The 13,418-nt window shown below is 29.2% G+C and overlaps 2 protein-coding genes and 1 long non-coding RNA gene across 4 annotated transcripts in view; 2 read left to right on the top strand and 1 right to left on the bottom strand.

The window, feature by feature from the left end:
* LOC111415411 (nuclear pore complex protein Nup88) overlaps positions 1–12,964 on the bottom strand; it is a 65,854-nt gene extending 52,890 nt beyond the window's left edge. The window contains exons 1-2 of the mRNA XM_071201030.1: positions 12,856–12,964; positions 12,183–12,438 (exon numbers count right to left, since the gene is read on the bottom strand). The gene's annotated coding sequence lies outside the window, so the exon portion shown is untranslated. The remainder of the gene's footprint in view (positions 1–12,182; positions 12,439–12,855) is intronic.
* LOC111418630 (uncharacterized) lies at positions 3,590–5,390 on the top strand. Its single transcript, XM_071201064.1, has 4 exons — positions 3,590–3,994; positions 4,123–4,792; positions 4,846–5,174; positions 5,229–5,390. The coding sequence occupies exons 2-4, from the start codon at positions 4,640–4,642 to the stop codon at positions 5,365–5,367; spliced, it is 621 nt and encodes a 206-aa protein (XP_071057165.1). The 5' UTR covers positions 3,590–3,994; positions 4,123–4,639; the 3' UTR covers positions 5,368–5,390.
* On the top strand, positions 5,754–10,688 carry LOC139432492 (uncharacterized). Of its 2 annotated transcripts, XR_011642266.1 has the most exons (5): positions 5,754–5,826; positions 5,888–7,528; positions 7,622–7,874; positions 7,968–9,614; positions 9,704–10,688. It is a non-coding gene; the product is annotated as an uncharacterized lncRNA (long non-coding RNA). The 2 variants fall into 2 exon arrangements; XR_011642265.1 differs by lacking the exon at positions 9,704–10,688 and having other exon boundaries at positions 7,968–9,681.
* Positions 12,965–13,418: the final 454 nt, after the last annotated feature.

Below are 13,418 nucleotides of genomic sequence, written 5' to 3'. Positions count from 1 at the left end.
CCATCCGCGATACGGGGAGAAAAGGGAGCCCTGTACCTGGCAGTTTAAGATTTTCCACCAACTGAAGCGTTCAAAATTAATGTTTGCGGAAGATATTTTGCTGGTTTGTTCAAACTTGAATATATCGATATCTGTCAACTTACTTGAACTTAGTGACAGTTGGTATGATTAACAGGGAATTTTGTTGTATCAAGTTTTAAAATCGCGTTATGTCACATTGACGTTAATCAAAAAGACGATTTCGTTTTTGCTTTTATATTTTTTTTTACTTTTATACACGAATAATTGAAATAAAATAAACGTAAGAAACGAAATTTGATTAAAAACTTAAATTTTTAAGTACTCTAAATAGTAATACCAACAAAAACACTAAAAAAAAATTATTTTGACAGGTGTCAAAAAGCAGATTCTAACAGCAACGTTCTTTCAGGTATTAAATAATACTTTTTTTTGTTATAAACTACTAAGACAGCTTTATTAAGCCGAGGTCGCTTGCGGCCGAGGCCTTGGCATTAATACCATATTAACACAAATTTGATATCATACAATGCAGTGCTTTGTCTAAATAAGCTGCAATAGACGATGTCATACATTAAGCCGAGGTCGCTTGCGGCCGAGGCTCCAGCGCTATTTCATACAATGCAACGACTTGGCTAAATAAACTAGAATGCATGATATCGTTATATTAAGCTGAGGTCGCTTGCGGCCGAAGCCTTAGCATTAATTCCATATTAACACAAATTTAATATCATACAATGCAGTGCTTTGTCTAAATAAACTGCAATACACGATGTCATATATTAAGCCGAGGTCGCTTGCGGCCGAGGCCTTAGCATTAATACCATATTAACACAAATTTGATATTATACAATGCAGTGCTTTGTCTAAATAAACTGCAATACACGATGTCATATATTAAGCCGAGGTCGCTAGCGGCCGAGGCTTTAGCTTTAATATCATATGAACCCAAAACTAATGTCATACAATGCAACGACTTGGCTAAATAAACTAGAATGCACGATATCGTTATATTAAGCCGAGGTCGCTTGCGGCCGAGGCCTTAGCATTAATACCATATTAACACAAATTTGATATTATACAATGCAGTGCTTTATCTAAAATTTAGACAAAGCAGACTCAAAGCATTTAGACTCTAAATAAACTGCAATACACGATGTCATATATTGAGCCGAGGTCGCTTGCGGCCGAGGCTTTAGCTTTAATATCATATGAACCCACAACTAATGTCATACAATGCAACGACTTGGCTAAATAAACTAGAATGCACGATATCGTTATATTAAGCCGAGGTCGCTTGCGGCCGAGGCCTTAGCATTAATACCATATTAACACAAATTTAATATCATACAATGCAGTGCTTTGTCTAAATAAACTGCAATACACGATGTCATATGTTAAACCGAGGTCGCTTGCGGCCGAGGCTTTAGCTTTAATATCATATGAACCCAAAACTAAAGTTTTACAATGTCGTTATATTAAGCTGAGGTCGCTTGCGGAAGAGGCCCTAGCAATAATACTATATCAATACAAAACTGATGTAAGAAAATTCATTATCTTGTCTAAATAAACTGGAATGAACGGTGTTATTTTGTTAAGCCGGGGTCGCTTGCGGCCGAGACTCTAGCTTTAATACTATATCAATGCAAAACTAATGCCATACAATGTAACGACTAGGCTAAATAAACTGGAATGCACGATGTTGTTTGTTAAGCCGAGGTCGTTTGCGGGCGAGGCCCTAGCATTAATACTATATTAATACAAAACTGATGTCAAAAAATGCGTTATCTTGTCTGAATAAACTGGAATACACGATGTCATTTTGTTAAGCCGAGGTTGCTTGCGGCTGAGGCCCTAGCATTAATACTAGTGATGGAATGGATAGTGATTTTACGAAAAGCCAGATACCGGATATTCGGCATCCCCTTCGGACGGATATCCGGCCATTATGGTTATAATTTCTGGTGCATTTTTGAAGTGATACCCTATATTGCCACATTATTGTGATATTTGAATAAAAATTAAATTAATAAGAAAGCTGATAAAATATGTCAATTTATTTGGATCCAAGATACAAATGAATATTTTTGATGCTGATTTAACTAACGAAGAACTCTAAAAAAGGATACTTTAATTAATAATTGGTGATATTTCCATAAGAATCCTTCAAGAAATTAATTTTATAGCGAATTTTGAAAATTGCAATTTTATCAAAACTTCAAATATTATTTTCTCAAAAACTAAAAGGTATTTTTCAAAACGGGTTGGTTCATTGGAAAGAGGACACTTTTATTAACACTTTGATAAATTTTCATACTCATATTCCAAGAAATGAATTTTATACGAATTTTTAAAACTTAATCGACGAAAATTGCAAAATTCGAAAAAATTGTCAATTATTTCAAAAATTTATTTCTCAAAAACTAAAAGCGATTTTTCAAAACGACTTTTTGCATTAAAAAGAGGATACTTTAATTAATAATTGGTGATATTTCCACAAGAATTCTTCAAGAAATTAATTTTATAGCGAATTTTGAAAATTATCGTTGAAAATTGCAATTTTATCAAAACTTCAAATATTGTTTTCTCAAAAACTAAAAGGTATTTTTCAAAACGGGTTGGTTTATTGGAAAGAGGACACTTTTATTGACACTTTGGGAAATTTTCATACTCATATTCCAAGAAATGGATTTTATACGAATTTTTAAAACTCAATCGGCGAAAATTGCAAAATTCGAAAAAATTGTCAATTATTTCAAAAATTTATTTTTCAAAAACTAAAAACGATTTTTCAAAACGACTTTTTGCATTAAAAAGAGGATACTTTAATTAATAATTGGTGATATTTCCACAAGAATTCTTCAAGAAATTAATTTTATAGCGAATTTTGAAAATTATCGTTGAAAATTGCAATTTTATCAAAACTTCAAATATTGTTTTCTCAAAAACTAAAAGGTATTTTTCAAAACGGGTTGGTTTATTGGAAAGAGGACACTTTTATTGACACTTTGGGAAATTTTCATACTCATATTCCAAGAAATGGATTTTATACGAATTTTTAAAACTCAATCGGCGAAAATTGCAAAATTCGAAAAAATTGTCAATTATTTCAAAAATTTATTTTTCAAAAACTAAAAACGATTTTTCAAAACGACTTTTTGCATTAAAAAGAGGATACTTTAATTAATAATTGGTGATATTTCCACAAGAATCCTTCAAGAAATTAATTTTATAGCGAATTTTGAAAATTGCAATTTTATCAAAACTTCAAATATTATTTTCTCAAAAACTAAAAGGTATTTTTCAAAACGGGTTGGTTCATTGGAAAGAGGACACTTTTATTAACACTTTGGGAAATTTTCATACCTATATTCCAAGAAATGGATTTTATACGAATTTTTAAAACTTAATCGGCGAAAATTGCAAAATTCGAAAAAATTGTCAATTATTTCAAAAATTAATTTTTCAAAAACTAAAAGCGATTTTTCAAAACGACTTTTTGCATTAAAAAGAGGATACTTTAATTAATAATTGGTGATATTTCCACAAGAATCCTTCAAGAAATTAATTTTATAGCGAATTTTGAAAATTGCAATTTTATCAAAACTTCAAATATTGTTTTCTCAAAAACTAAAAGGTATTTTTCAAAACGGGTTGATTCATTGGAAGGAGGACACTTTTATTAGCACTTTGATAAATTTTCATACTCATATACCAAGAAATGGATTTTATACGAATTTTTAAAACTTAATCGGCGAAAATTACATAATTCGAAAAAATTGTCGATTATTTCAAAAATTTATTTTTCTAGAACTAAAACTCGATGGAGTGGAAAAAACAAAAATTTAAGACAACTTTGTTGTCACTGGCGGCATCTTTCTATGAAGAGACATTTTTGAACACCCTGTATAAGATATACCGATGTAGCCAATGGTCCTCTATTTAACGATATCCAAGCAGCAAGTGACTAAAAGCGGTAAGTATTAACATATCTTATCAAAGTCAACATATTTTGTGTGTTTCAATAATGTGTGTTTATTTCGGTACGTCGTTATAGAACACCTGTATGTATAACAATTTTATTTATTTATTTTCCGTTTATAGTATGGTAAATTTCCCACAACTTTGTCTAAGGAAGAATTGTGTATCTCGGCTCTTTAATGCCATTTATGTAGTTTCCTGCTTACGTGGGACACCTGTATATATATATACAGGGTGGCCTAATAAGTGTGCAAAGTATTATATTTCGGAAACTATTTATTTTAAGGACTTGCGGTAAAAAATTTATACGACTAAAATGGCTAAGAGAAAATCCTGGAAATTATTTTCAGGTTTTTAAGACGACCGCTAGGGGGTATAAACGCCATCTTGAATTAAAAAATGTTGTTTTTTTCGGAATTTCACCGTATTAGCATTACAAAAGCCATTTGTTTTGATGTTGTAGATAATTTTCGCTTAAAATCAGACATTCAAAAATGTTAATTGTGTTTATCCAGACGAATTAATCATTAAATTAGGAAAATAAAAATTAAATTTTACAACGTGAAATTAAAAGCCCGAAATCAATCGAGTATATAAGGAGATTAATTTATCGCAAACCGCATTAAATAAAACATCGAAAATGAAATATCTTTTGGTACTTTTTGGTTTGATTGCTGCATCAAGCGCAACTCATCCAGCCACTGAAACATGCAAAAACAAGATCGCTGCTTGTCTCGAATCAGGCCCCATAATTCTACTTCCCGATATTATTATCCAAAGCAACATTAACTTGGTAAGATCACTTCAAATACAATTTATTTAAAAATAAATTAATTTTAAATTTAGCTCGGAATGGTTGTTATCGAAGTTTCCATTGAAGTTGATTTTTCTCCAATCGCTGCTTTGGTCAGACTTGGTACGGAATTATCTTACAACGAAACATCTTCCGGTGGAGTTGTAACCGCGTCAATCAGCATCGGAGTTGCTGTTGGCATCGATTTGAACTTAAACGCGGAGATCATCGTAAAACTTTTAGGTTTGATTCAAATCGGTGTTGGATCTTGCGTTATTACCATCGTTGATCTTGATATCACCATAAATGTGATAGCTACTTTCGCGGATGGTGACGCGGCCAACTGCAAGATGAAGCAAATTACGGTTGATTGTAACAAATCGTAAGTTGATTTTGAAAAGAAATTTCTTATTAATACAAGGTGATTTGTTTATAGGAGTTGTATTGTTTCCAATTCGGGTAATGCCAATGTTGATTTAGCAATGGGAAATTCCAAAAATAATATTTGCAACTTATCGTACGATTATTTCGAAGACGCCCTTCAAAATATTCTTGATAATTGCGTTGAAGTTTAATTTTGTTGATTAACTTTCGAAAATCATAAATAATAAAGTGATTAAAGTAATTGAATGTTTTATTGGTTATAACTCAGAAACTAAGTGTTGAATGGTTTTAATAAAAAATGTTTATAATGGAGCAATAAAACATAATCCATAAACAATTTGTTTCTAATTATTATGAATTTTTATTTAGAAGTTATGGAATCAAAAAATGTTAAAATTGACGTTTTTGGGTTATAATTTTGGTTGTATCTCGAAGACTAAAAGTGTTAGGGGAAAATATTGCTAATGAAAATTGTTTGTTATGGAGTAACAAAAAATAATTTATGAGCGATTATGCCCCGCTTTTGATTGTTACCAACCCAACAGATTTAAAACCCCAAATACTTCAAAATCGACATATTTAAAAACAAAATGGGTTGTAACTAAAAAATGAAAGATGTTGGGTGATAATGGTATTAATAAAAAGTGTTGGTAACGAAGCATAATAACATAATCCATAAACAATTTGTTTCTAATTATTATAAATTTTTAGTTAGAAGTGATGGAATCAAAAAATGTTGAAATTGACGTATTTGGGCTATAATTTTGGTTGTAACTTGAAAATTAAAATTGTTGGGAGAGAATGTTACTGATGAAAATTGATTGTTGTGAAGTAACAAAAAATAATTTATAAGCGATTATACCCCGATTATGCTTATTACCAACCTAAAAGATTTAAAATCCCAAACATATCAAAATGAAGACATTCAACAACAAAATGGGTTATAACTCAAAAATTAAAGATGTTAGGTGAAAATGATTTTAATAAAAAATGTTCATAATGAAGCAATAAAACATAATCCATAAACAATTTGCTTCTAATTATTATGAATTTTTATTTAGAAGTGATGGAATCAAAAAATGTTAAAATTGACGTTTTTGGGTTATAATTTAGGTTGTATCTCGAAGACTAAAAGTGTTAGGGGAAAGTGTTGTTGATGAAAATTGTTTGTTATGGAGCAACAAAAAATAATAAATAAGCAATTATACCCCGATTATGCTTATTACCAACCTAAAAGATTTAAAATCCCAAACATATCAAAATGAAGACATTCAACAACAAAATGGGTTATAACTCAAAAGTTAAAGATGTTAGGTGAAAAAGATTTTAATAAAAAATGTTCATAATGAAGCAATAAAACATAATCCATAAACAATTTGCTTCTAATTGTTATGAATTTTTATTTAGAAGTGATGGAATCAAAAAATGTTAAAATTGACGTTTTTGGGTAATAATTTTGGTTGTAACTCGAAAATTAAAAATGTTGGGAGAGAATGTTGCTGATGAAAATTGATTGTTGTGGAGTAACAAAAAATAATTTATAAGCGATTATACCCCGATTATACTTATTACCAACCTAAAAGATTTAAAATCCCAAACATATCAAAATGAAGACATTCAACAACAAAATGGGTTATAACTCAAAAATTAAAGATGTTAGGTGAAAATGATTTTAATAAAAAATGTGCATAATAAAGCAATAAAACATAATCCATAAACAATTTGCTTCTAATTGTTATGAATTCTTATTTAGAAGTGATGGAATCAAAAGATGTTAAAATTGACGTTTTTGGGCTATAATTTTGGTTGTAACTCGAAAATTAAAAATGTTGGGAGAGAATGTTGCTGATGAAAATTGATTGTTATGGAGTAACAAAAAGTAATTTATAAGCGATTATACCCCGATTATGCTTATTACCAACCTAAAAGAGTTAAAATCCCAAATATATCAAAATGAAGACGGTCAACAACAAAATGGGTTATAACTTAAAAATTAAAGATGTTAGGTGAAAATGATTTTAATAAAAAATGTTCATAATGAAGCAATAAAACATAATCCATAAACAATGTATTTCTAATTATTATGAATTTTTATTTAGAAGTGATGGAATCAAAAAATGCTAAAATTGACGTTTTTGGGTTATAATTTTGGTTGTAACTAGAAAATTAAAAATGTTGGGAGAGAATGTTGCTGATGAAAATTGATTGTTGTGGAGTAACAAAGAATAATTTATAGGCGATTATACCCCGATTATGCTTATTACCAACCTAAAAGATTTAAAATCCCAAATATATCAAAATGAAGACATTCAACAACAAAATGGGTTATAACTCAAAAATTAAAGATGTTAGGTGAAAATAATTTTAATAAAAAATTTTCATAATGAAGCAATAAAACATAATCCATAAACAATGTATTTCTAATTATTATGAATTTTTATTTAGAAGTGATGGAATCAAAAAATGCTAAAATTGACGTTTTTGGGTTATAATTTTGGTTGTAACTAGAAAATTAAAAATGTTGGGAGAGAATGTTGCTGATGAAAATTGATTGTTGTGGAGTAACAAAGAATAATTTATAGGCGATTATACCCCGATTATGCTTATTACCAACCTAAAAGATTTAAAATCCCAAATATATCAAAATGAAGACATTCAACAACAAAATGGGTTATAACTCAAAAATTAAAGATGTTAGGTGAAAATAATTTTAATAAAAAATTTTCATAATGAAGCAATAAAACATAATCCATAAACAATGTATTTCTAATTATTATGAATTTTTATTTAGAAGTGATGGAATCAAAAAATGCTAAAATTGACGTTTTTGGGTTATAATTTTGGTTGTAACTAGAAAATTAAAAATGTTGGGAGAGAATGTTGCTGATGAAAATTGATTGTTGTGGAGTAACAAAGAATAATTTATAGGCGATTATACCCCAATTATGCTTAATACCAACCTAAAAGATTTAAAATCCCAAACTTATCAAAATGAAGACATTCAACAACAAAATGGGTTATAACTAAAAAATTAAAGATGTTAGGTGAAAAAGATTTTAATAAAAAATGTTCATAATGAAGCAATAAAACATAATCCATCAACAGTTTGCTTCTAATTGTTATGAATTCTTATTTAGAAGTGATGGAATCAGAAATGTTAAAATTGACGTTTTTGGGTTATAATTTAGGTTGTATCTCGAAGACTAAAAGTGTTAGGGGAAAGTGTTGTTGATGAAAATTGTTTGTTATGGAGCAACAAAAAATAATAAATAAGCGATTATACCCCGATTATGCTTATTACCAACCTAAAAGATTAAAAATCCCAAATATATCAAAATGAAGACATTCAACAACAAAATGGGAACTAAATGGGTTATAACTCAAAAGTTAAAGATGTTAGGTGAAAATGATTTTAATAAAAAATGTTCATAATGAAGCAATAAAACATAATCCATAAACAATTTGCTTCTAATTGTTATGAATTCTTATTTAGAAGTGATGAAATCAAAAAATGTTAAAATTGACGTTTTTGGGTTATAATTTTGGTTGTAATTTGAAAATTAAAAATGTTAAGAGAGAATATTACTGATGAAAATTGATTGTTGTGGAGTAACAAAAAATAATTTATAAGCGATTATACCCCGATTATGCTTATTACCAACCCAAAAGAGGTAAAATCCCAAATATATCAAAATGAAGACACTCAACAACAAAATGGGTTATAACTCAAAAATTAAAGATGTTAGGTGAAAATGATTTTAATAAAAAATGTTCATAATGAAGCAATAAAACATAATCCATAAACAATTTGCTTCTAATTATTATGAATTTTTATTTAGAAGTGATGGAATCAAAAAATGTAAAAATTGACGTTTTTGGGTTATAATTTTGGTTGTAACTCGAAAATTAAAAATGTTAGGAGAGAATGTTGCTGATGAAAACTGATTGTTGTGGAGTAACGAAAAATAATTTATAAGCGATTATACCCCGATTATGCTTATTACCAACCTAAAAGATTTAAAATCCCAATCATATCAAAATGAAGACATTCAACAACAAAATGGGTTATAAATCAAAAGTTAAAGATGTTAGGTGAAAAAGATTTTAATAAAAAATGTTCATAATGAAGCAATAAAACATAATCCATAAACAATTTGCTTCTAATTGTTATGAATTTTTATTTAGATGTGATGGAATCAAAAAATGTTAAAATTGACGTTTTTGGGTTATAATTTTGGTTGTAACTCGAAAATTAAAAATGTTGGGAGAGAATGTTGCTGATGAAAATTGATTGTTGTGGAGTAACAAAAAATAATTTATAGGCGATTATACCCCCATTATGCTTATTACCAACCTAAAAGATTTAAAATCCCAAACATATCAAAATGAAGACATTCAACAACAAAATGGGTTATAACTCAAAAATTAAAGATGTTAGGTGAAAATGATTTTAATAAAAAATGTTCATAATGAAGCAATAAAACATAATCCATAAACAATTTGTTTCTAATTATTATAAATTTTTAGTTAGAAGTGATGGAATCAAAAAATGTTAAAATTGACGTTTTTGGGTAATAATTTTGGTTGTAACTCGAAAATTAAAAATGTTGGGAGAGAATGTTGCTGATGAAAATTGATTGTTGTGGAGTAACAAAAAATAATTTATAAGCGATTATACCCCGATTATGCTTATTACCAACCTAAAAATTTAAAATCCCAAACATATCAAAATGAAGACATTCAACAACAAAATGGGTTATAACTAAAAAATTAAAGATGTTAGGTGAAAATGATTTTAATAAAAAATGTTCATAATGAAGCATTAAAGCATAATCCATAAACAATTTGCTTCTAATTATTATGAATTTTTATTTAGAAGTGATGGAATCAAAAAATGTTAAAATTGACGTTTTTGGGTAATAATTTTGGTTGTAACTCGAAAATTAAAAATGTTGGGAGAGAATGTTGCTGATGAAAATTGATTGTTGTGGAGTAACAAAAAATAATTTATAAGCGATTATACCCCGATTATGCTTATTACCAACCTAAAAGATTTAAAATCCCAAATATATCAAAATGAAGACATTCAACAACAAAATGGGTTATAACTCAAAAATTAAAGATGTTAGGTGAAAATGATTTTAATAAAAAATGTTCATAATGAAGCAATAAAACATAATCCATAAACAATTTGCTTCTAATTGTTGTAAATTCTTATTTAGAAGTGATGGAATCAAAAAATGTTAAAATTGACGTTTTTGGGTTATAATTTAGGTTGTATCTCGAAAATTAAAAATGTTGGGAGAGAATGTTGCTGATGAAAATTGATTGTTGTGGAGTAACAAAAAATAATTTATAAGCGATTATACCCCGATTATGCTTATTACCAACCCAAAAGAGTTAAAATTCCAAACATATCAAAATGAAGATATTCAACAACAAAATGGGAACAAAATGGGTTATAACTCAAAAATTAAAGATGTTAGGTGAAAATAATTTTAATAAAAAATGTTCATAATGAAGCAATAAAACATAATCCATAAACAATTTGCTTCTAATTATTATGAATTTTTATTTAGAAGTGATGAAATCAAAAAATGTTAAAATTGACCTTTTTGGGTTTGATTTTTGGTTGTAATTCGAAAATTAAAAATGTTAAGGAAGAATATTGTTGATGAAAATTGATTGTTGTGGAGTAACAAAAATTAATTTATAAGCGATTATACCCCGATTATGCTTATTACCAACCCAAAAGAGTTAAAATCCCAAATATATCAAAATGAAGACATTCAACAACAAAATGAGTTATAACTCAAAAATTTAAGATGTTAGGTGAAAATGATTTTAATAAAAAATGTTCATAATGAAGCATAAAAACATAATCCATAAAGAATTTTGTTCTAATTATGATAAATTTTGAGTTGTAAAAGGATTTTCCTTAAAAGATTGAGTTATCTTTATGATGCGTAAAGATCGATGTAACACAATGCGATTTCGTTTTTGTTGTTCGCTGAAAAGTCCCGACGTATTCGTTCCGGTTATCCTAAGGGATACAATGGCCTCGCTTGGACCGGGCGGGTTTTGAAATACGAATCGAGGCTTCTCCAAAAGTCACGTCACAACAAAAGTTTTTCTTGACATGTTCGGACTGGTGCTTTGCTCGCTCGTGCACGCCCCGTCGATTTCAACAAAAACGCTTTTTGCATACTCGCGCGTCTCACCCGGATATCCGATTATCTAATCCAAAAACTCTTTTGTTAACCAAACTAAATTTCAAACATATTTTTCGTTATTATATCGAAAGATATAAAAAGAAATAAATGAAATAAAGGAGATGGAGATGGAAAAAGGGGTCCTTTGTAAATGTAAATTCTTGGAACTGCGGCGCGCCAACCCTTTCGTTGGCGGCGTCAAAGGGCATAGGGGCGGCAACGAAAGACTAAAAAGGACGAGTTTGGTTGAGGGGGGGCGAAATTTTCGTTTCTGTTTAGTTTTCGGCGACAAATGAAGTTTTGGGGTTATTTGTATATAAGCGATACCGACCGTTCATTGACGACGATACGGGCTCTTTGTCTTTAGCTAATTACGGGGTTCGGGACCACCCCAAATCGACTACCAAAAAAACAGGGGTTCCAAAACTTTACCAAAACAACGTTTATTCCAAAAACCTTGTAAATATGCGAGTTAAAAATCCTTTTTTAATACACAATTCACGTCGGGGGGGCTTAAAACGTAATTAGGGGTGATGTTAAAGAAAATAAAAAAGTTTAGGGAAGTTTTATGGATCTTTTGGAAACCACTGATATATAGATTAACCCCCTACAACGTTTTAGTGGACCAAACTCTTCTGGAGCGTGAATATAAGTCAACCGTGTCCAGTGCGGGTTCTTGCAACCCCCTTCTCCGACCCACCACATCACAAAAAGATTATAACAACAAATTTGTTTTAGTATTAATAAAATGTTGTAAATTTGTTAGAATTCATTATGTATTATTGGCAGGTTACCTTTTTTATTGTATTTAATCCATGTAAAGTCGATACGAAGCAACTTTGTAGAATTTTGACAGTGACATAACCTCAAATTTCATTTTTCATTAATTTCTTATTGTAATTCATGCTTCTCCGGTTGAAACCATTCAAAACGATAATTTTAGCATGTCAAGAACGTAAATCATCCATCATATGGGAGTTTTGATGAAGAATTGGACGAAAATCCGTAAATTGAATATATTTGGATTAGGTTGAAGCCGGACGTTGAAATCTAAAAGAAAATGTTCCAAAATTAGCAACAAACAAAGTTAAAGCAACAAAATTACAACATTTAGTACATAAATATCGTTAAAATAAAAATTTAAATAATTTTTGATCAAATTTAATTGGTGACATTTCACATTTCAAAGTTGGCGATACCGAAAAAATTTAAATTACGAATTTCAAGTTGAAGATTTTAACCAATCAGAAGACGTTATTTAAAAGGGCCTTGCAATAAACAAACGAAATTGGTAACTTTTAGTATGATTTCGAACGTGATGAGGAGCGTACGCTAATTTTGTCAGCGAGATAAAAATTAAAACAAATTAGGTTACCTGTCAATCACCATTGTGACATAACCTCAAAAATACTAAACTTATTATTTAATAAGTTAAATAAGAAGATTATTTGAATTAAAATTATTCACCTTTAATAATAAACAAGAAAATTAAGTGGTTCCTGATCCAATTAATCCAATATACCATTCCGAAGAATTATTCCAATCAAGAATTTGTTACCGATTCCTTACCCGAGAACTCCAGTAATCTACAACATAAGCTAAGTTATACTTTTCAATTTCATTATTAATCGTTTTTATTTTAATTTCACTTACCTTAAATGAGTTATTATTTTGTTTGGTTATGTTATTACAATTTCATTACGTACAATTCAATTTTATTATTAAATCCGGTTAATTAATTAACTTCGTATTCACTACAAGTTAAAAGATAACATTAATAATTATTTCTTTGAGAGTTTTGTTAAAATTTACTTATTTATTTTGTACGCTCGTGTGTTGAACCCACAAATAACCGTCAAATCTCACTCTTACCTGAGTCATTTGACAAATTGACAACGTTGTAAAGCAGTGTTGAAAGTTTAATTTTTTTTTATGTTAATTGTTTCTTATTTATTTGATGTTTTAGTGGACCAAACTCTTCTGGAGCGTGAATTTAACCCACCACATTACAAAAAGACGTTAATAACGTT

Source organism: Onthophagus taurus, unplaced genomic scaffold (genome assembly GCF_036711975.1).
Source record: "Onthophagus taurus isolate NC unplaced genomic scaffold, IU_Otau_3.0 ScKx7SY_16, whole genome shotgun sequence".
Lineage (NCBI taxonomy): Eukaryota > Metazoa > Arthropoda > Insecta > Coleoptera > Scarabaeidae > Onthophagus > Onthophagus taurus.
This window is presented reverse-complemented; position numbering and strand designations above follow the sequence as displayed.